The sequence below is a fragment of the Lissotriton vulgaris genome, chromosome 6, assembly GCF_964263255.1.
Source record: "Lissotriton vulgaris chromosome 6, aLisVul1.2, whole genome shotgun sequence".
Taxonomy (NCBI): domain Eukaryota; kingdom Metazoa; phylum Chordata; class Amphibia; order Caudata; family Salamandridae; genus Lissotriton; species Lissotriton vulgaris.
The window spans coordinates 1,789,617,179-1,789,641,191 of NC_141694.1; the positions used below are offsets into that span (position 1 = coordinate 1,789,617,179).

A 24,013-nucleotide genomic window follows, 5' to 3' on the forward strand; every position below is an offset into this window, starting at 1 on the left:
CATATATATTTGATATATACCTTGTGTGGTGTCCTTTCATTTGGTATTCAAGGGATTATAATTGGTAAAACAGCTTGCTTCACATGCTCTCTGACGTATTAGCCTAAGACTGCTGGTCCATGCTACCACTAGGATAGCTTGTCTATAAGGTTGACTTTACAACCACCATCAATAAGGGTTGTTTAGAATAGTGCAAGGTGCCCACTAGAATAGTGGACATAATATGCCAGGCTGACTTCTATAAAGGCTACGAAGGGCTGAAACATGTCGACCAGTCACGACCACAAACCAGGTGCGGTGGAACAGTAACTCTTCCACACAAGCACCACCCACCTACTTTTAACTTTGCTTTTTCCTTTGTAAATAAAAGACCGGACTAAGGCATTGAGACAATTTTAATCTCCCTCACTTTTTAGATACCTCTCCACTTTCTAATTTGACTGTCAAAAAACAGACGGTCTCCCTCCGGGTGGAGGGCTGAAGATCACTTGGAGAACTGAACACTCAAGTGACAAGACCCAATTATGATGCTATTAATTTATCCAATAAAGCGGAGACTCAACATCTACCGCATTGTATGCTTAATGTGAATGAGGGTCTCAAGAGCATGAGATCATAAGACCCTGGCAAAAAAAATAGGACATGTGATTCACTCTCCATTGACTTTTGTCATTTACACCCATATGGCAAGATGGCCCCCACAGACTGCTGTTATCCGTTCACTATCAACAGTCATACCTCTCACTCAAATGCATGTAGATAGAAGTGCTCTCACACACATGTACACACATATAAGAAACATCGAAACACACATACACTCACACTGTCAACTAGTGCATCACTAAACTTTTGCTGGGTTCAGAGGAGGGAGAGTTTCAGATTGCAGCTTTCTGTACCCAGACCTTAAGGCGTGACAACATTAACAGCATCAAGGATGGCCAGGGCTCAGGAAACAGGCCATAAACTAACTGAAGCTGAACAGATAGCTTTGAGGGCAGAGAAATGCTGTGTACTCTTAATCCCGTTTAGTTCCCAACTGTTCCTCTCATTAGTACGAAACCAATTCGATTCAACTAATTAGGAAAAATAGGCTAAAATGTGGCTCTGTCCGAGCTTAACCCCTTGAACGCTCATGATGAGCTCAGCTCGTCATGAGCCACGGTGCTCGTGACGAGCTGAACTTGTCACGACCGTCGGAACGCTCGCACGCTGGGCTAATTCGCCTGCTGTGCGAGCGTTATAAAGGAATGGGTGTGGTCATGACGAGCTCAGCTCGTCATGAGCACACGACCACCGTGGCTCATGACGAGTTGAGCTCGTCATGAGCACCGGGGCCCCCACAGCACAGAGGGGGAATCCGCCCTGCATACAAGGGGTTAAGTTAAGACTTTAGATTGTACAAATTCTGAGAAAGCGAACAGTTTGGCAGCAGGTTACCACCTTTACCCCAGTCTCCCTTTTTCTCAGTCTCTCACTCTCAATTTCTCTCACCGTGACAAGGGAAACATTTGAAAGAGATCCCCTCCTCCCACTCACATGCAGTTTTTGTATGTACACTGCGGCTGGGTCAGGAATTTTACCTGCATGGTATATGTATATGGACGTTACCCTGGGCTGAGTGCCTACTGCATGTGCATTTGGTATTGTTACTTTAATTTTCACCTTAGTTAGAAGCCTAGGCCTCTCCCTGACTGTATAAAGGTCATGGCCCTGTCCTATGACTTGCTGGGGTGCACCAAGCTTGCATTTTTAGATTGAGCCTACACAGCACTTCCTCTGTCTGCACTATCTTTAGTAAAATAACAGAATCGCTTTACCCAGGATAATATGCTTCATAGCTAAAAACTCATAAGGTCCAAGAGACGAGACCGATTACATGCGAAAGCGTGTTTTTCTTGTCTTGTTTGTTGTTGCTTCTACTGCAAACTCCGGTTGTGGAATTTTGCCGACACCTGTAAAATGCTCACGAAGCTTGTGTTAATCAAAACAGGTCAGAGGTGCTTGTGCTACAGCAGCAAAGATTGCATCATGTCATAGAAATGGACTCTGAGCCCTCTTGTATCCGAAACCGTCAGCTATTATACACATGCCTGCTGTGTGGGCTGCTGGGGTTAGTTATTTTTTAGTTGGGACGCTAAAAACGCTTTCTCCTTTAAATATGCATAATATATGCTGATATTTTTAATCTGTGCTTATCTTAATGGGTCATTTCCACAAATATGGCGGTTTACTGGTGTGCACTGGCTGGAATCAGTTTTCAGTGGAAAAGCGTTTTCTTTTATAATCATCAACAGTGAAACACGCGCTTCCACGTAATTTTAGGATTTATTGTTCGAAGCAATGACAGTCAAACACACCAAGTTATGGGTATTTTCAATTGGCGGTGGTATCCCTTTTTTCGTCCACTAGAAGCAGGGCCGGCTCTAGGCTCATGGTGGCCCTGTGCAGGGAGCGTAGGTGGGGGCCCCCGGAAGAGGGGGTCCGGACGGGGCGGAATTCTGAGCAGTTTGGTTTAGGATGTGCACCCTTTGTTTGCCGTGGTTGGGGCCTGTGTGGGGCTTTAGTCAGTGACTCATTCTGTGACTAGCAATGAATGCTAAAGACGCTTGCGCACTGAGTGACCGAACACACCCACTCCCACTCAGCGCACGCCACCCCCCGCCTGCCAGGAGCAGTTCTTCTACACCCACTATCTCACTCACCTGGAAGCCTTTCTGGACTCAGCCACGACGTGAGCCCAATTAAGAAAACAACTGACAACACAATCGGAAACGAACTGTGTGATGGAAGCAAAAGGAAACTCTCCAAAGCAATGAAAACGGAATCCAGATTAAATCGGTAAGCAGATCCTTCAATGTGCAGGCGAAAGTAACAGCGTATAATTTTGAATGCCGTTTAACCGCACGACAACACTATTTAAGGAAAGCATTTACATTCAAGTAACAACACAGACACGCGACTCAAACCTCCATGCACGCCGCAACATTCAAAGAACAACATACAGACACGCGGCACAAATCTACATACACACCGCACGCGAACACAACACGCGACATACACACATTCAAATCATTACACGATATTTATTGTTTGTGAATGACGCGCGTGCGTTCACGCGCATCATTTCAAACAATAACCATATACCACACTCCTCCCTCTTTTTTTTTTTTTTAAGAAAGAACAAAGTCATTAAACCTTGGTGGAATTCTGCGACACCTTGAACTTCTTAGTAACTCTTGCGTGTTAGAATCACAATTGGTGGAAGCAGAAGGTGATTCAGATGACTTTGAATCATTTGCGTCAACATCCAAAAATACATTAAATGAGTCATCCTCATCCGAAACCACATTAGATGAATCATCTTCAGAAAATTCTTTGCTGATGTTATATTTAGAAACTCTGCTAAAATGCCAAACACTTCCATCAAATACCCTTACAGCATTCTTAAATACTTCAACAGGATCAGACCACTTTGCTAGTCCTTTATGTACATAACTGCCTTTTTTTAATCTCACAAAATCACCCACACGAACAGGCACACAACTCCTTGTTTCCACTTTTAACAGATCCTTCTTCATTTTTTCCTTATAAACATCAACTTTCCTGCGAATTTCTCCAAAATCAACTTCTGCAAAATCAATACGACTACTATCCTTGTTCTTTAACCACCAAGGAACTAAATTAGTACTGGGTTTACGCCCTCTCAACATCTCAAAAGGAGATAGCAAAGTAATGGCATTAGGAGCAGTCCTATATGATAACAGCATGGACTGTAATGCTTTGTTCCAGCACAACCCACCTTTGACAGCTAATTGGATAGCTTCCTTGACCACTCTATTGAATCTCTCTATTTGACCATTGGCCTCGGGATGGAATACTGCTATTCTTCTGTGAAAAATACCACATCTACTAAAATACTTTTCCATTTGCTTACTGACAAACTGTGGACCATTATCAGTTACTACTTCTTGAGGAATACCCTCTCTGCAGAAAACTTCATCCATAAACTGTATAATAACATCACTAGTAACTTCCTTGACTGTCTTTATCTCTGGCCATTTTGAGAAATAATCTATAAGTACTATACCAAAGGAATGTTGTTGTGGTAAAACACCAAATGGTCCAATAATATCAATGCCAATCTTATTCCATGGTGATGCAGGTAATTCAACAGGTTGTGGTACACTGGGTAAAGCCTTAGCTGTTTTATCACTATTAGCACACAGTTCACACAGTTTTACCTGTTGCTCAACAAAATAATCAATACCCAGCCACCAGAAATTGTTCTTTAAACGTCTTCTAGTGACTGATATTCCAAAATGCCCCACATGAGCCAAATCCAGAAATCTTTTCCTAAGACCAAAGGGTGGAATAAATTTATCATTCCTTAATAGGATGCCATTTTCTATAGCCAGTTCATCCTTAATTTTGTGATAACTCATTAAACCTCCTGTAAAGTTCCTTCCTTCAGGCCAACCTTTCAACACGTATTCCTTAACTTCTTTGAGTTCTAAGTCTTTGTTCATTTCTTCATTCCATGTCTCTTCTTCTACTATTGAATTTTCTCCAAACACTAAATTAACATCATTCTAAACATGAGCCACTTCGCATTCATCTTTGTCAACCACGTCAGAATCTCTGCATGCCAGTGGAAGCCTTGACATGCAATCAGCATGAACATTTGATTTTCCAGGAATGTATTCCAAAGAATACTGAACATTTTGTAACCTAGATGAAAGCCTAGCTAACCTAGAAGAAAGTGTACGTCCTCCACCTGGTAATAATATATGTACCAAAGGCTTATGATCAGTTTTAATGGTGAATTTCGTACCCCACAAAAAAGGACGAAAATGTTCAGCAGTCCAAACACATGACAAAAGTTCTCTTTCAATCACAGAATAATGACGTTCAGACTCTCTCAACGTTCTTGAAGCATATGATACGATCCATTCTTTACCCCATTCCTCTTGGATCAGCACAGCACCCAAACCACAATTACTCGCGTCAACCGTCACAATACATTTCTTGCCAATTACAAATGGTTAGACACGGTGCCTTAATAATCATTGACTTTACAGCATTGAAGGTTTCCGTCATAGTTTCTGTCCATTCAAATTTCGCATTCTTCTTCAGGAGCATCCTGAAAGGTTCAATCACACTTGCATAGTTATTATTATTATTATTATTATTCTGAGTTTTGTATAGAGCCTGGTTACCTGTAGGCATCCCAGCGCTCACCAGAAAATAACGCTACCAAAAGAATAAAGGGATTAAGCAGAAAACAGAAAAGTTTTTAAAAGTTTACGGAACCGAAGGAGACTGGCTTCCGAACGCAGTTGTAGTGGCAGTGAGTTCCACAGGGTGGCCACGTTTATCGAGAACCTTCTGCCACCAGCTCTGGCCTTCTTCACCCTCCCAACCTGAAGAAGATGTTGGTGGTCGGAACGAAGAGAGCGTGAAGCCTTGTAAGGCTGGACCATCTCCCCTAGAATAGGTGGACCTACCCCATGCAGGACTTTATGGGCAATGCAGAGTGACTTGAATTTCACCCTGTCCCTAACAGGGAGCCAATGTAAAGCCCTCAACGCCGGGCGAGCAGATTGACGCCTGGGAAGACCCGTCAAAAGCCTGGCGGCCGCATTCTGCACTTGCTGCAGTTTGTTCAGGGTGGATTCGGTGGCGCCCAGGAATAACGCGTTGCTGAAATCCAGACGTGAGATGATAAGTCCCTGGATGAGAAGCCTTCTTGTGGCCACTGGGAGCAAAGGTAGGATCTTCCGGGCTGAACGGAGCAGACCAAAACAGACGCCAGCGGTCTTTTTAGCGTGAGTTTTAAACGAAAGGTCCTGCTCCAGCCACACCCCCAGTTCTGGATAAATTTTGCATAGAATTCAACAAGACCTAAAAAAGCAATTAACTGTTCTTTGTTCTGAGGAACAGGAGCTTTACTAATGTTTTCCAAGTGTGAATTTTTAGGTCTAATGCCATTTGCACTAATACAATGTCCAAGATACTCTACTTCTTCTCTCCTGAATTTGCACTTGGATGCACGTAGAGTTAAACCCTTCTCCGATAAGGCGTTCAATACTTTAAATAAATGCTTGTCATGTTCAATTATGTCTTTCCCAAAGACCAAAATGTCATCTTGGAATGCGATTGCCCCAGTTAATCCACTTAGTGTCTCTTTCATCAGCCTCTGAAAAACTGCAGCTGCACTTGCTAACCCCAAAGGCATCCTGCAAAACCTGTATAGCCCTTCAGGTGTAATAAAAGCAGTTAAGTCTTTTGAGTCCTCATGCAAGACCACCTGATGATACGCACTTGCTAGATCTAGACATGAGAATATCTTGGCATTATCTAAAGTGGAAACCATTTCGTGTAGATTAGGCAGGGGATGTGAGTCCACACAAATTGCATTATTCAAACTGCGTAAATCTATGCATACACGAAGATCTCCCCCAGATTTGATCGAAATTACAATGGGTGAAACCCATGGGGATGATTCAATGGGTTCTATTATTTTCTTTTGACACATGTCATTTAGATTTTCTTTTAATTTTTCTCTATAAGAAAGAGGCACATTCCTTAGTTTATGACGGACAGGCAAAGCATTCGCATGTACTTTTAGCCGATGTTCGAATCCTTTATATTTCCCTAGAACATCACAGAATAATTTTGGAAATTTCTCTTTAATTTCGTAAATCAAATCTTCTCCAGTTTTACTTTGTACAGACTTGCTTGGTTCAGAGTCAATAGAATAAACAGGAGGATCAGCATTAGGATCAAGTTTCATTCCCAATTGTTCTGCATGTGGCCAACCTAATAATGAATCACCAGATTTTGTTATATACACCTGCCCATGTGTAGAGTGGTTTTTAAATTTGAGTTCAGCAATGAAGTAACCAATAAGTTGCAATTTATGGCCTGTATATCCACTTGGCGTGATATCTGGTTGTATCAAATTAACATCAGGCCAATTAGATTTAAATAAAGTGTCAGGTAGGATTGTGTACCATGAGCAAGAGTCAACAAATACTTTGGTAGAAACTCCATTAACGGTGATATTACATGAAGGAAATTTCCTTACTTTTGGTTCCTTAGTTATGCACATTATGGTATTCACATCAAATTCACAATCACTTGAACCTTCATGTTCTTGATCTTGAACTAAACTGACTCTCCTTGGTGCTGATCTGCAAACCTTTGAAAAATGCCCTTTTTTTTTCACATCTTGAACATACTTTGTCCATGGACATAATTTTGAATTCCCTAGATGGTAACTACTACCACATCTAAAACAGTACATATTGTATGTTCTTGAATCTGCTCTTTGCCACGTATTCATCCTTTGATCAGGTCTTTGCCACATATTTGTTCTCTGAGCAGGTTTTTGCCATCTATTTCTGTATTCATTTTTATACTGGTTATCATTCCTTGTATTAATATTTTTCCCATATTTTCCTGAATCTTTAAATTTCTCATTTTCTTTATTTATAATTAGAATATCAGGTTTACTGTTGCTCTGCGAACGTATTTCATCTACAAATTTTTCAGAATGTTCTATTGACTTTGCAATTTCAATCGCTGCATTCAAGGTCATATCAGAAGTTGTCCATAGTCTTTGTTGTATCTTTTTGTTATTAGTGCACATAAGAATTTGATCTCTTAGAACTTGATCATAATTAACATGTGACTGCTAATGCTCTCAATGTAGATACATAGTTATCAATGGACTCATCCGTTTGTTGTTTCCTTGAGTAAAATTTAAATCTTTCCATGACCATATTAATTTTTTTTCCATATCTAATAGCTAATTGTTTGGTAGCAATCTGATATACATCCAAATTAGAAGTGTCACTTAAAGGAGGTAAACTTTTAAATTCTTTAAGTGCTATTCCACCAAGACAGTGCTTTAATAGAGCTAATTTCCTTTCTGCTACACATTCTTCTTCCTCTAAAACTTCAACATATGCTAAAAACATAGGTTCCCAAATGTCCCACTCAATAGGAGGATCACCCTTACTAGCTAAAAATGAAGGAGGGGGTTAAATCCCAGTCATAGTCAATAAAAAAAACGATCTGAACAATGAATATAAATAAATATCTTACAATTGAAATGTTTGTGACTCACAACAGTGTGTGCGAATCACAGATGTCACTTACTGTAATTTCCTTCTTGTAAATACTCCTCTAGGCAGATATATTCTACTTGTTCACAATCCTCAAGTCAACTGAAGAAGTGTTTCCCTTTTTAAAAAAAACAAAAAACCGATGATAACAAACAGCAACCAATGGAAAAAGCTCTTATAAATCCTTCTTTGTATTAACCAATGAGAGGCATTGTGAAGCATCCAATAGAAAATGCCAATGTGTAAAATTCCAAGTGAAACAGCCAATGAAAACGATTTGTTGAAAAATGTGAAAAAGCTTCTGAAAATATACTCGTTGCACGCATGGAAACGTGTTCCTGATCGTCGCCAGTGTGATGGAAGCAAAAGGAAACTCTCCAAAGCAATGAAAACGGAATCCAGATTAAATCGGTAAGCAGATCCTTTAATGTGCAGGCGAAAGTAACAGCATATAATTTTGAATGCCGTTTAACCGCACGACAACACTATTTAAGGAAAGCATTTACATTCAAGTAACAACACAGACACGCGACTCAAACCTCCATGCACGCCGCAACATTCAAAGAACAACATACAGACACGCGGCACAAATCTACATACACACCGCACGCGAACACAACACGCGTCATACACACATTCAAATCATTACACGATATTTATTGTTTGTGAATGACGCGCGTGCGTTCACGCGCGTCATTTCAAACAATAACCATATACCACAAACTGTTTAGTGTTGGCTTACAGAACCAACCATTGGGGTGACACATGAGTCATGCAGTGCTTAATTTGTAAAATATTAAATCCAGGTGCTCAAATTTTTCTAGGAGGCCACACCCACTTCCCCCGCCTCCACCCACTTCCGCCACTTGCTCCACCCACATCCTCAACTGGCGTAGAAAAAAGAATGAGTCCCACCAATCCTGAAAGATACTTTCAGAAGCAATATTACGCCAGAATAATGTATAATAATAAAGTACTGTCTTTGGATCCTCTCTGTCTACACCTCACACACTTCACAATGTTGCCCCTGTAGAAATGCGCCCCTTCTGAATCTGTCCAGTTCTGCACATAGATTTAATTTTGCATGGCGGCACAGTGTCCCTGGACTTTATAATCTGCATGAAGGAGGGCATCACTTTTACTTTACATGGGCACCTCCTTAACCCAGTCATTCTCCCCATGGGAAAATTCAGTGATGTAGAGACACAATTTGGACAGAAGTCAAGGCGCAGCCCTATCCCACCCCCTTCCATGTCATGTTGAGAAAAACTAAATCCCCTCCCTAGGCCATTGGTACAGTTATTGCGGTATCAATGTACAAAATACCATTTCAAGATATAAAACCCGTTAATCCCCAACTTTTCCATATTTTGGCTACAGTTCTGAATCACAGAATCGAAAGCATAGGCAAGCTCAATGAATGCTACATAAAGATGTAGGTTCTGTTGCTCTTCTCATTTAGTACTGAATCCTTCTAAAAAGTGGGCTTGATTAAACTAAAGAACTTCATTTTCAACAATCTGTTTCTGGGCCTTGCCCAAGATCCACAAGTAGTACATTTTAACACATATTCATGAGGAGTTTTGGGCCAATATGCATCCAGGTCACCTGCCTTCTTTTTTACATGATACAGACTAATCTAGTGTCAATAAGTGACTCTGTAATCCATCATCTGATAGTTAGAAAAAGTAACACACTCTCCTAAGGAGGTCTAGTGGTGTTACATAAGTGATCATTCTGGCTAAACAAAGCTGAGGTGATGTCCTATTGTGAATCAAGCATATTTAACACTAAAGACAAATACTCCCCATTTTTCATCCTCAAGCTTTAACCGCATCGCTGCTGCGGCGATTTTTGCGCTGTGCGGCGTTTTTCATCATCTCGCTTTACATGACGAGCTCAGCTCGTCATCAGCACACGCCACCCGTGGCTGATGACGAGCTGAGCTCTTCATCAGCATCGAAAGGGTTAAAAAACACGAAGGAACCTCCTAGCACCACAAAACCATGTGATACTCAAAGTAGCCCAGAGAGCGTCAAACTCTCATCACTGTGGCAAAGTCTGACCATAATCTGAACTCAATACTCAATGCTACTGTCAAATGAAAGGTTCTTCTCAAGGGTGCCATGCACTCCCTAAAGGCCCTCATAGCCAAAATTCCTCACTATAGATATAAATTGACAAACATCGGTACTTCATAGACAAAATAAGCACTGCATGTCTCAACGTCAGCAGCACATAAAACTCACACTGACAAACAATAACACAGTCTTACCTCACAGTATTACCTCAATATTTAAAAAATATCACTTCTGGGAAGAAGATCTAAATTATTTCTTTAAACAATAACAACTAATATTAATATAATTTGTGAGTAAATCTGCTCTTTTTTTTCTTGCAGTTTTATATAGCGCAAACTCGACCCAAAGGTATTGGAGCGCTTTACATGAGCACCAGTTACATTACACAAGGACACATACATTTTTGGTAGACACAGGGAGATTAAGTGATTAGCCCAGAATCACAGGGAGGTGAGCCAACATCTGGACTCAAACCTGGTTCCCCAGTTCCAAAATAGGCAGCTCTGGCTTTTATACCACAACCTCTACCCTAATCTGAGTGGGAAGCCTGGAAAGTGGACATTTAATGGCAAGAGTGCCTTGCAAATGATGTGAAGCCCCACAAGTATGCTGGCATTCACAAAGGTACATTTAAACATTGATTTATTCTTCTCAGGGGAAAAGTAGATTGTTTTTTGAAGGACGCACTGTAGAAGGGATTATCTTAAAATGTGTGAGGTGTAGGAGAAGGGGATTGTCTAAATGAAAATCAGAATCTCCCTGAAAGAAATAGTTAGGTGTGACCACCTTTTCATGAGCATTAAAGCAAATGTGTAACTCTGCACCATGCACATTGACAAACAAACGTGTATGTATTTCTGGAAAACTACTGTAGTGATAATTGGTGATTTAAATGGGCTGGTACTTTCAGGGATTGAGAACCTGTACTTTGTTCATTTTTAAGTGGGAGTACCTGCACTTCTCAGCAGAGGTTCAATATGTTTATTGGGGGGTACCAGCACTTTGCTGTAGCAAGAAGATACTCTGGATTAGTAAATAGCCACACTTTTCCATTTTATGCCTCAGTCATACTGTCACTAGAGTGCTCTCTGGTGTTTTGTTGAAACACAAATTATGTGTCCTCTACCCTGAACTAAGTGTAAGCCTAAAGGAGCATATGTATGATTAACATCTGAGCCTTAAGTAGACCACAATTTCTCTACTAAAAAGGAATAATATTGTTGGTCAAAATTTATTTTTAGATAGTACAAGACTTAATAGTGACATTGCTTTTAGGCAAATACGCAACTGCCTTCTTTGAAACATTTTCTTTAAATGCATTTGCTCCTCGCACTTCTTGCAGGACAGTGCATTTGTTCTATGCTCTGGTAATAAACATTTGTGTGCAAGTCTTTTTTAAAACATTTGAAGACTGATATGGCTAATTCAGTTTTAATTTCATTTTTCTACATCAGCCTGAAACTTAAATTTAGCTTTTTACATTAGTTCTCGGTGAAGTTGCACTCCGCATGGCTCCTGTCATGAACTGTGCCGGGCAGCATATGGATGTCTTTTTCGTGGCACCATTTCAAAACCGATTTATTTTCTATACAGGACAAGTAAAGTTATTATTATTTATTTATTATAAAATTTATAGAGCGCGTAGTCACCCGGAGGTATCCCAGCGCTAAAGATCCCTATCTCTTCAGGTCAGTGGGCCAAGGGAGGAAGGGGGGAGGGGAGGGAGGGGAGGGGGGAACAGAAGATCGGTGTTGCGGACAAGCACGATTCCTTAGGGGAATAGGTGGGTTTTGAGCCGCTTCCTGAAGCGAAGATAATGTGGTTCGAGTCTCAGGTCGCGGGGGAGTGAGTTCCAGAGACGTGCGGTGTGAACTGAGAAACGTCTTCCTCCTGAGCGTGCTTTCTTAAATCTAGGGATGATGATGAAGTTTTCCTTGTCCGAACGGAGCGATCTTGAGGATTTGTAGGGTTTGATGAGTTTCCTGAGAATAGGGGGGCCTTGATTTTGTAGCAGTTTGTGGGCTAGGCACAGGGCCTTGAATTTGACCCACTCCCTTATAGGAAGCCAGTGGTGGAGTTTTAGTGCTGGTTTGGCCGAAGCTCTGGCAGGGGTATTAGTGAGAATCCAGGCCGCGACGTTCTGAATTCTCTGAAGCTTGTTCATCGTTGCTTCGGGGGCGCCCAGGTAGATCACATTGCTATAATCAAGCCTAGAGAGTATGAGGCCTTGAATTAGCAGTTTTTGCGAGTTGGGGGGCAAGAGGGGCAGGATTTTCCTCAACGATTTCAAGAGCCCGAAGCAAGTCCCGGCTACTTTCTTTGCTTGCGCGGTGAACGAAAGATCGGTATCGAGCCACACGCCCAAGCTTTTTACTTCTTGTTTTGGATCAGGGGGGTACCCAAACATGCTGGCCAGATGTTCGCGGAGAGTGTGAGTCCTTTCTGGCCAAGGAGCAGAACGTCAGTTTTCGCTCCGTTCAGTTTTAAGGCTGAACTGTTCATCAAGCGTTGGACCTGCGTAAGGCAGTTGAATAAATCTGCTGGTTGTTGGCTGGGGTGGGATAGTGACACAACTAGTTGTGTGTCGTCGGCGTAGCTGACGACGCTCACTCCGAACGGGGTGATGACCTCCTCCAATGGGGACATGTAGATATTAAATAATGTGGGGCTCAGGGAGGAGCCCTGAGGCACGCCACATTGGAGGGGAGTTTCGGAGGAGCAGGTGTTGTTCTCCCAGATCTGATAGGTCCGTTGGGCCAGAAAGGATGAGAGCCAGGATAGGGCGGAGCCTTCCACACCGACTCTCTTGAGCCTTTTGATGAGAAGTTGGTGGTTGACGGTATCGAAGGCCGCACTCAGGTCGAGGAGGATAACTGCCACTGATCCTCCTTCGTCTAAGAGTGCTTCGTCTAAGTTTCCCAGTCTAGTTGAATTAATGTGGTACGAAATATAGGCACGTTATTTATTAGCAGTTGGGAGTTGTGACTCGGGTCTGGTAGCCTAGTAGTCAGCGTTGTATGGCAGCATGTCATCATCTGCAAGGGAATTTGCAAATGAACCCTGGCCTATGACCAGACCACACCACCGTGATTGCACTTTTCCGGGCATCTTAACCATTAATGTACAAGACAGTAGTTCATTTTATGAAACAAACATTATAGAATTTCTAATTACTTACTGCCTTTTGTTGCTTTTAATTATAGGACTTCTGCGAGAAACGCTGCTTGCCTCGTCAAATATCTAAAGCTGCAATTGCGCAGAAGGCTGGGGCGGGCGAAAAGTCGGGACCCTGATCTGCATTGGTCAGTCCCACTCTGGAGGAAATACACACACTTGACGATTCAACGTCAAGGAGGGATGACGGGGCACGCATGGGCTTGGCTAATAATTTAACACCAAGGCGGACTGAAGCAGATGAACGGTAGCGTCTGTAGTTCACCAGCGCTACTTTTGATGTTATTGCTGCCTGTATTGTTAGTTACTTATACTGAGCTGACGCAGCAGGCGTCGTGGCTAAATTGCGCACTGCGCACAGCGCGCGGACGCTGTCCCAGGGCCGTCACGTCGTCATAGGGTAAGATTGACGGCCCTGGGACCCAACTGCTGGCTGCTAGGCACTTAAGTGAAACCAAACTGACTAGATGTAAACAAGACTCGAGCGCTCACGCGCGCCGTTGCTGCCAAGCCATTGCCCGGTCGGAGGCCGCCAAATCCTGCCAGGGGGCCGCCACAGTGATACTAGATCCGAATCCGATCCTCGGCTCGGTGACCGGTCGGTCGTCGTGGTGGCCCCTCGGATTTGGCCGCCCTGTGCAGGTGCACAGTTTGCCCATGCCTTGGGCCGGCCCTGCTAGAAGGATCATTGGAGGAATCAGTCCTGCCGGTCCCCGATACTGCGCTCTGATGATTGCACATTGGCGAAGCTGGCGGCGCTCTACCCACTGAGCCAGCGTACAGATGCACTCATGGTACAGCATCTCCTGGCTGGTTGGAATTAAGTTCATATTGTCTTCCTACTATTTGGACATGTCGGTATTCCTGCCTGACTAGTTTTTGGCACACATCACAAATCGTTCATCAGGAATTTATGTGTTTTGTGATGGGTATTAAAAAGTAAAAGAGTACACCGTGTTAACTAATGTTATGTTCACAGACACGCTGCTGGATAGAAAACTGTAAATGTAAATTAATACTTGTATAGCGCACTACTCACCCGCAAGGGACTCAAGGCGCTTGTACGAATACCGCTGTGGAACCCATCCTGGCTTTACCTGTGAGGCGTCCACTCCTGGGCACCCCCAAGGTGGAGGCCAGGCATCCTTAGCTTGTTTAATTTCTACAACGGCCCCCACAACGCTATTGCCCAGAGTTGCAGAGTGGGACTCCATGATTGGAATAGGCATCGACTCGAGAATTATCAGGTCCGTGGAATTTTTTAGCCCAAGACCCGCCGAGGCGGGGAATTGAACCCTGGTCCCGGGCTAGACCTCTGCATCAGGGTCTGCCGCTCTAACCATTGAGCCACACTTTTCCACAAAACTAGATTAAATGACACCACTTAATGTTATTTAACCCTCTGACATTAGGGATATTGCAATGCCGCGGCGCAGTTTAACGCAGACATTTTTGCTATCCATCGATGCACATAGAATCTCGTGCAAAATATACCGCGATTTAAGATGCTTGGAGTTGCAAATGGCCAAAACCATGCATGTTAAGCAGAATCTGATAGCGGCTCAGGGAACCACAGTATTACAGAAAGAAGCAGTGCTTTTTGTCCCTCCATAATTCGAGAAACGTAGCAGCTGACTCAGTCATTACAAAGCAGGATAATCCTGTTAAAACCGAAAATGTGTCCACTACCCATAAGTAATCTCCATGTGAAGCTCCCCAAGCCCCCCAAAAAACAATCCTTATCCAAAACTGGCATAAAAAAGAGGCATTCTTGAGTGAGGTCTTACCTTTTGCAGTGGACTCTTGCCATCGAGTTCAGCTGCTAATGCCTCGGAGCATTCTAAAACGGTGTATTCCTTCTCTCAACATTACACAGTTATAGTTCATTTATTGTAGCTACAAATCCTTTGCATTCAAACGCTTTCATACTTAGTAGGAATTTACTGTTGCATACAAAAGTCAACAGTGTACTGTAATTGATCAATGATGAAGTTTATATCATTTGTCAAATAGAAAATATAAGTGTATTGGAGGTGGATTCAGCCAACGTCAGTGGTACTAGGGATATCCACAAAATGCATACTTCATTAAACGATGGCTCCTAATAGCTTATCATCCTTCGTTGTTTAGGTCTAGTAATGTTACCTGCAATTAAGTGCTGTCAATGATTGCAGTAACATTGCCAATTTAGTTGGTTAACGGGACATATTAGGATCCGTTTATTAATTTCATTCTGTTTTTTTATTGTTGCAGATGAAGATCTCATAAAGCATGGCTGGCCGGAAGACATCTGGTGGGTATTGAAATGAAGAAGCGCAATCTGCGCTGTAAGGAGAAACTCTTTACCAACGTTTTGAAACAGTTTTTATGCTTGATAATTGAATAGAAATGTTGTGACAAAGTCTGACTTGTACTCTTTTTTTTTTTTTCTTGTTTGACTGCTCTGCTGTCTACAGCGACATATTGCTTCCAATATCCCCACGGTGGGCTTTGGGTTCACACCTTTCAAGGACTGGTGCTTTTTGTAACCAGCCTTTTTCAACCTTGGGTTTGAGACTGTCAGCCAGGTCTTGGCTTAGTCCAGAGCAGTGTTTCTCACGTGTCTGAGTGTATTCTTCTGCCTCCTTCAGAGTGCGTGCATTCCAATGAATGAGGCTAGTCCGCATCTCCCTGCCTCTCCTTCTGTCGATTCCTTGTTAATGAGCCGGCACAGTTGAACTGATGATCATGCTTGTCTTCACATGCGTTAGCACATTAAACCCAGATCTATGGACATTATCAAGGTTTATTGTATAGGTGCTTCGTTGAGGGAAACTCAAAAAATTAACCAGTTTGAAAATAGTCTACTCTCTTATCCGGCTCTTGCTTCTTGTGGCCTGCCAAGTTTGAAATCAAGTTTACTGTTAGGGTCTGTCTGAACACAGTCCTTCATCTTGTTAAACTCCACCATTTCCTACAAACTCATTTTTTATATATGTTGATAGGATGCCCCTCTCCCTCCAATCACTTGGTAAACACAAACAGCACTGGCAAAGCCAAAAGCTAACAGCCAGTGCTAGATTTATTGGCTTTGCCAATGGTTGTTTTGTTCTGAATTGTCCTTAAGTAGATCCAATGCTAAACTTGTTATATAGGCCTGTGTCTGTTCTCTGATGGTTGTGCATGTACTGGTACTCCCACCCTAGGTTAATTAAATGAAACCACAACTGTGGAGAGGATCTGCCAACACAGACTTTCGAACCAGGCTGTAGCAGAGTTGATTTCAATAGTTTGCTGAAAAAAATTAATAAATGTGACACATAATTAATACATAAGTTATCACCCCCTCCCAAGCCAATTGGACTGAGTATGTCTTAGGCAAGGTCATAAAGTGCAGAAGTGTGTGCATTACCGTGGTATTTATTATTTGGTTTCGTTTTGTGTTGGAGGAAAATTATTATGAGTCAAGAGCTTTCCTTTAAAGGCAAGGAAATAAGTTTTAATGCTTTTTACTTCAAACTCTTTCTTTCCGCCAGGTTCCATGTGGACAAGCTCTCGTCAGCTCACGTCTACCTCCGACTACAGAAGGTAAAGTGCTGCTGCTAGTTTTATTGCACTGTGGCTTTCTTTACAGGATTCTTTTGCTGAGGAACTTCTCAGTGAAGAATATCAATCAATCAAACAAAATTTGTAGAGCGCGCTACTCACCCGCTAGGATCTCAAGGCGCTGGGAGGGGGGGGGAGTCGCTACTGCTCGAACAGCCAGGTCTTGAGTTGTTTCCTGAAGGAGAGATGATCCAGGGTCAGCCGTAGGTGGGTGGTGAGGGAGTTCCATGTCTTAGCTGCCAGGTAGGAGAAGGATCTTCCTCTGGCGTTGGATTTGCGAATTCGTGGGACGGGGGCGAGGCTGGCGGATCGGAGCTGGCGGGTGGGTGTGTAGAGTGTAAGGGTGTGTGTCCAATCCCCCGCGCTCTAGTCGCGCATAAAAGGGGTTCCCCGAGCCTGCTGCCTGTTTGATTGAGTGCTATCTGTGTCCCTCCTGAGGCGGAAGCCGGGAGGTTGTGCTGCTGTGTCATTTTAGCTGTATTAGGCATTTTTAAAACAGAAAAATCGGCGTTTTTTTAACTTTGCTGCAACAACCCCCCATCAGCTTAAATTAATAAGCTCTCTCTGCTGACTCCTTCCCCCTCTTCCTTATTGCCCTGGGCCACTCCCAGCCGAGTATAGACGCTGTGGAGTTGGTCCCAGGTTCAGATAAGCGGCGGCCATATTGGGTGTGTGTCCAATACCCCGCGCTCTAGTCGCGCATATAAGGGGACGGTCATGCATCCGCGCAGCGGAGGCGGGCAGCGGACGCGCCGGACCTGTGCCGGAGTCGTGCCAGAGTCCTGCCCGTCTGCGCCCGTCCGCGCTAAGGAGGCGCTGGAGGCCACTCCCCCTTGTGTTTATTCCCCTCATGTACTTAGGGATCTGGATTGTGTATCTGTCGTACTACCCCCGCGAACATTAGACACTATCTCGTCCCTCGGTATTGCACGGTATGTACCTCTTCCCCCCCCCTTGCACTAAACAGTTATCAGATCCCAGTGTGACTGAAACACGTATCCGAGCCCTATACTTAAATACACGCTCACTGGTCAAGCATCAGATTGATCTCTTCCTCCTCCTCACCGATGAAAGACCTGATATTCTCATACTTACCGAGACCTGGTTGAATGATGACTCTCTCCCTGACATCTTAGCTGCTCTGCCCCCCGACTACTACCTGCTCAATACGAACCGACCTTTTGGCCGCGCCGGTGGCGGGGTGGCAGCTGTCATCCGTAAAGAGCTTAAATTTACCTCCACGTCCTCTCTCACTCTCACTGACGTGGACAATCTCATCATTAAGCTAGAGACCGGAGAGGGCGCTCTTACCATCATCATTCTTTATCGCCCTCCCTACCCTATGCCTTCGTTCCCTGCTGCCCTCAGTGAACAGCTAGCCAACCTACTTATTTCATCTGCTCGAGTTGCCATCTTTGGCGACTTCAACTATTGGTATAATGACAAGGAAGCTGGCCCTCATGCGGCTGAGCTATTTGAAGTCCTCATCAGCTTCAACATGAACCAACACGTCACTTCCCCCACTCACACTGGGGGTCATATTTTAGACCACATCTGGACTCATAATCTCACTCTCTCCTATCCTGTGATCACCCCATGTATCTGGTCTGACCATTACTTGATCGACACAGTGATCACAGTCAGAGGTTTCATTAAGGTCCCTCCCATGGCCGGTGGGACTGCCCGTAAATGGAGCACTCTTGACTCTCAGGCATTCCTCTCATTCTTGGCTGAGACTCGTCCTTCGTTATCTAAAACTGTGACTGTCCACACTCTGGAGGAAGATCTTACTGGCTGGATCATCAAAGCCAGTGATCGCTTTGCCCCTCCCTCCAGCTTCCCCCGTTCCCGGCACAGTAAGTCCCACAAGTGGTTCAACTCCACCCTGAAAGCTCAGCAACTCGAACTGCGCCAAACGGAGCGTAGGTGGAGACGCAATTATCTGCCCATCGACAGAGAGCTATACATTGCTGCAAGAAAAAAATATAAAGATGCTATTATTGCAGCAAAAGCTCTTCACATCTCGGAAAGGATTCTCACTGCTCATAACAAATCTCAGGAGATCTTTTCAATCATGAGGGAGCTTACGTCTGATGCAAGGACCCTTCCTTCTCAGACCCCGACGCAAGAATCTTGTAATGCCTTAAATAACTTCTTTATTGAAAAAATTGCCAAGATCAAGAATACGATTCCTTCAGTCCTTCCTGATGATATGCCAGCTTCCCCCCTGAAAACCCGCTCTCCTTGCTTTCTTTCCCTGCCCTCGACCCCAGCGCTCTGGCAAAACTTGTTGCTCGAGTCAAATCTGGCTCTCCTAATGATTGCTGTCCCCCCTCTGTCTTTCGCGACATCTGCCTGTTCATGCCGGACTGCATCTTGCCTTTATTAAACGCCTCATTAGAGGCAGGAGTAGTACCTAATTCCTTCAAGGAGGCTGTCCTTGTGCCCTTACTAAAGAAGCCTGGAGCTGACCCGGACGATCTCGCCAACTATCGGCCTATCTCCCTCTTGCCCTACCTATCCAAACTCTTGGAGGCACATGTTACTAGCTGCCTATCTGAATTCATCGAGCGTTCCAACTTTCTCGAACCTAATCAGGCTGGGTTCAGACCAGCCCATTCCACCGAGGCTGTGATCTTGGCAGTCATGGATACGCTTAGGGCTAATGCCGATAAAGGGACATCAAAGGCGCTCGTTTTATTGGATCTGTCGGCTGCGTTCGACACGGTGGACCACAACATCCTTATCCACCGTGCCGAGCAAGCCGGCATCCGAGGCCTGGCCTCTGCTTGGCTCAAATCCTTCCTGTCGGGCAGAATGCAGGCGGTCCGGCTTGGTCCCTTCATAGCCGCACAGGTCCCATCCATCTGCGGAGTGCCTCAGGGATCATCCCTGTCCCCTCTGCTTTTTAATCTCTATCTTCAGCCGCTCATTTTTTCCTTGAAGAGGTGGAATATCACCGTATTCAACTATGCAGACGATCTGCAAATCATTTTCCCGCTTAACACCCCCAATGCAGCCCTCGATTGTCAAGCAGTGATGCTACACATCCAACATTGGATGAACTCCCACCAGCTTAAATTGAACCCGGGGAAGACTGAGTTAATCCTTCCAGGAAACAGTCTCACTCACTGGGGCCCACAGTTCTGGCCAACTGAGCTCGGCTTCCCGCCCGTCCCGGCTAAGTCAGCAAAGAGCCTCGGGGTCATAATTGACTCTGAGCTCTCTCTTAAGCCTCAGGTTGTCGCGGTTGTGTCCTCATGTATGTTCCAGCTCAGAAAAATCAGGAAAGTTTCCCATCTCCTGACACCAGAGGCCCTGATACAAGTCCTGATTGCCCTGGTGCTCTCCCACCTTTCAAACTCCCTGTACTACGGCCCACCTAAATTCCTCCTTAATAGGCTCCAGATTGTACTGAATCAAGCAGCAAGGCTGGCCTATAAAACCCCGAAGTGGCAATCCGCGAGACCACTGCTTCACAGACTCCACTGGTTGCCGGTGGAGCAGAGGACTGCATTTAAGATCGGCTGCCTGACCTTCAAAGCTGTGTTCGGGACCTCCCCTGCCTTTCTCAAATCACTGGTCATTCCTTACCGTCCGGTACGCAATCTTCGTTCCTCCCATCGCCTTTTGCTAGCTGTCCCTGCTACCAAACTAAAAAAAAACGGCGGTCGCAGATTTGCCTACCTTGCCCCCGCCTTCTGGAACCAGTTGCCTCTCCCTCTTAAATCTGCCAATTCCCTTCTGGCTTTCAGAAAACTCCTGAAAACTCACCTCTTCACACAGACTGGCTAGACCCCCGTCTCTTCATCTCATTGGCACTCAGCCAGCGCCAGGAAACCTTTCGGTGTCAGTGCGCTATACAAGAATCCCCTAAGATAAGATAAGATAAGGCGGCTGTTGAGGTATTTCGGGCCCATGTCGTGGAGAGCCTTGTGTGCGTGGATGAGGAGTCTGAACGTGATCCACTTGCTGACGGGGAGCCAGTGCAGATCTTTCAGATGGGCAGAGATGTGGCTGTCACAAGGGATGTCCAGGATGAGTCGTGCAGAAGCCTTCTGTATGCGCTGGAGTCTTTTCTGGAGTATGGCCGTGGTTCCAGCGTAGAGGGTGTTCCCGTAGTCCAGCCGGCTGGTGACGAGGGCCTGGGTGACCGTCTTCCTGGTTTCGGTGGGGATCCACCGGAAGATCTTTCGGAGCATGCGCAGGGTGTTGAAGCAGGATGACGAGACGGCGTTGACTTGCTTGGTCATCGTGAGGGAGGAGTCCAGGATAAAGCCCAGGTTGCGTGCATGGTCCGTTGGCTTGGGTGCAGTGCCCAGGGCAAGGGGCCACCAGGAATCGTCCCAGGCAGAAAAGGATGGTCCCAGGATGAGGACGTCAGTCTTGTCTGAGTTCAGTTTCAGACGGCTGAGCTTCATCCATTCCGCGACGTCTTTCATTTCTTCCTGGAGGCTGGCTCTGGTGGTGGTGGGGTCGTTAGTGAGGGAGAGGATCAGCTGGGTGTCGGCGTAGGAGATGATGTTAAGGTTGTGTTGGCGTGCGATGGCTGCGAGAGGGCTCATGTAGACGTTGAAGAGGGTGGGGCTGAGTGGGGATCCCTACAGAACGCCACAGATGACTTCGGTGGCCGTGGAACGGAACGGGGGGAGGCGGACTCTCTGGGTTCTTCCGACGAGGAACGAGATGATCTACTCCAGGGCCACTCCTTGGATTCCAGTGTTGCTGAGGCGCTGTATCAGGGTGCGGTGGCATACGGTGTCGAAGGCGGCTGAGAGGTCTAGGAGGATGAGGGCAGCAGTTTCCCCGTTGTCTAGCAGGGACCTGATGTCGTTGGTAGCTGCGTTGGGAGCGGTCTCGGTGCTGTGGTTTGCTCGGGAACCAGACTGTGAGGGGTCGAGGGATCCGTTTGTCTCGAGGAAGGCAGAGAGTTGTTTGCTGACGGTCTTCTCGATGACTTTGGCCGGAAAAGGGAGGAGCGAGATGGGGCGGAAGTTCTTGAGGTCCGTTGGGTCCGCGGTGGGTTTCTTCAGGAGGGCGCTCAGCTCGGCATGTTTCCAACTCTCCGGGAAGGTGGCGGATGCGAAGGAGCTGTTGATGATGCTCCGGAGTTGGGGTGCGATGATGGAGTCGGCTTTGTTGAAGATATGGTGTGGGCAGGGGTCGGTTGGGGAGCCGGAGTGGATGGTGTTCATCAAGCAGGTGGTGTCTTCGTTGCTGACAGGGGTCCAGGTGCAGAGGGTGGTGTTGGGGGGCGTGATCTGTGCACTGAAGCTGTTGTGTATGTCGGCGATCTTGCGGTGGAAGAACGAGGCGAGTGAGTCGCAGAGGTCTTGCGAGGGTGTGATGTCGTTGTTGCAGGTGCTGGGGTTGGAGAGCTCTTTAACGATGCTGAAGAGTTCCTTGCTGTTGTGGGTGTTGTTGTCCAGTCGTTCTTTGAATGTTGTCCTTTTGGTGGTGCGGATCAGCTGGTGGTGTTTGCGGATGGCGTTCTTGAGGGCTGTCATGTTTTCTGTTGTCTGGTCGTGGCGCCAGGCTTTCTCGAGGGCGTGGCAGGTTTTCTTGGAGCTTTTGAGGTCGTTGGTGAACCACAATACTTTCCTGCTGCTGGGTCTGCTGGGAGGGTTCTTCAGTGGTGCGAGGTCATCGGCGCAGTTGGTGAGCCACTGTGTGAGGTTGCGGGCTGCTTCGTTGGGGTCCGTCGTGTTGGTGGGTGGGTTCTGGCTGAGGGCGGTGGTGAGCTGGTCGGCGGTGATCTTGCTCCAGCTTCTGCGGGGAACCTGTTGCGATTGGTGGTGGGTCGTGGTTCTGGAGGAGAAGATGGGGTCAAGCGTGTGGCCGGCATAGTGGGTGGGGGTGTTCACCAGTTGTTTGAGTCCGAGGTTGTCCAGCAGGGCAGCGGTGTTGCAGTCCTTGTTGTTCTCTAGGTGGAAGTTGAGGTCCCCTAGGAGGATGTAGTCTGAGGAGGTGAGGGCGTGCGGACTGACGAGGTCTGCGATGGCTTCGCTGAATTGTGTGCATGGTCCCGGGGGGTCTGTAGATGAGTGCCTCCGAGGGTGGTCTTGGGGTCGGTGTGTATCTGGAAGTGAAGGTGCTCGGCGTTGGTCATGATGCGGATGGTGTTTCTGTGGACGATGGCGATGCCTCCTCCGGTTTGGTTGACGCGATCCCTCTGGGTGATCTTGTAGCCATCCGGGATGGCTATGGCGATGTCGGGGGCAGAGGAGGCGTTCATCCAGGTTTCTGTGAGGAAGGCGACGTCTGGTGATGTTGTGTCGAGGAGGTTCCAGAGTTCGACGGCGTGTCTGTGGACGGAGCGGGTGTTGAGCAGGATGCACTTGAGGTGGTTGTTGCTGGTGCTTGGCTTGGCAGGTGCGGTGCCGGTTCGGAGGCAGGTGAAATTGCAGGCTTGGCAGGTGAAGGATCCGTGGGTGCGTTTCGGGGTGGCTCTGTAGCAGGCGGGGTTCCGACCGGCGTTGAGAGCGTGGAGGGTGGCGGCGGTGTAAGTCAGTCGGGTGGGCTGGCATAGTCTAGGGCCAGGGGTCCTGGCGCTGGGCGCGGTCCAGGCGTGGACGGGCGCAGACGGGCTTGCTTTTGGCGCGTCAGCTGCGCGCGTCAGCTGCGGGGTCTCCATATGAGGCAAAGTGGGAGGGAGGAGCAGCTGGGAGGCGGGAGCGGGGCGGCCAATGCGCGAGGGTCAGGGTAACCAGGAGGGAAGGGGACGGGATCGCGGGGGAGCAGCGGGGGGGGGGGCACAGAGGGCTGCGGAGCGTCTGGGCAGAGAGCAGTACCATGGCAACTAGTCCAAGAGCCAGCAAAGAGAGACCATGCAGGAGAAATGCAAGAATCTAATCTAAAAACAGACACGAACCTGCAGAGAGGGATAATACATAAAGATGCAAGAAACTAAACCTGAAAAACAGACACGGGCCAAGGCAGGCAAGAATCAAAGCAGACTCGATCAGCTACGGAGATCCGTGGGGGGCGGCCTGAGGTCAGTATGGTTTACCACACTGAATCCACCACCTAATTTAATGATGTGGA

At 46.1% G+C, this 24,013-nt stretch overlaps 1 protein-coding gene across 1 annotated transcript in view; it reads left to right on the top strand.

Moving 5' to 3' along the window:
- CCDC25 (coiled-coil domain containing 25) overlaps positions 1-24,013 on the top strand; it is a 193,863-nt gene that overhangs the window by 30,245 nt on the left and 139,605 nt on the right. The window contains exons 3-4 of the mRNA XM_086928051.1: positions 15,638-15,677; positions 16,900-16,951. Of these exons, the coding sequence (XP_086784177.1) occupies positions 15,638-15,677; positions 16,900-16,951 (92 nt within the window). The remainder of the gene's footprint in view (positions 1-15,637; positions 15,678-16,899; positions 16,952-24,013) is intronic.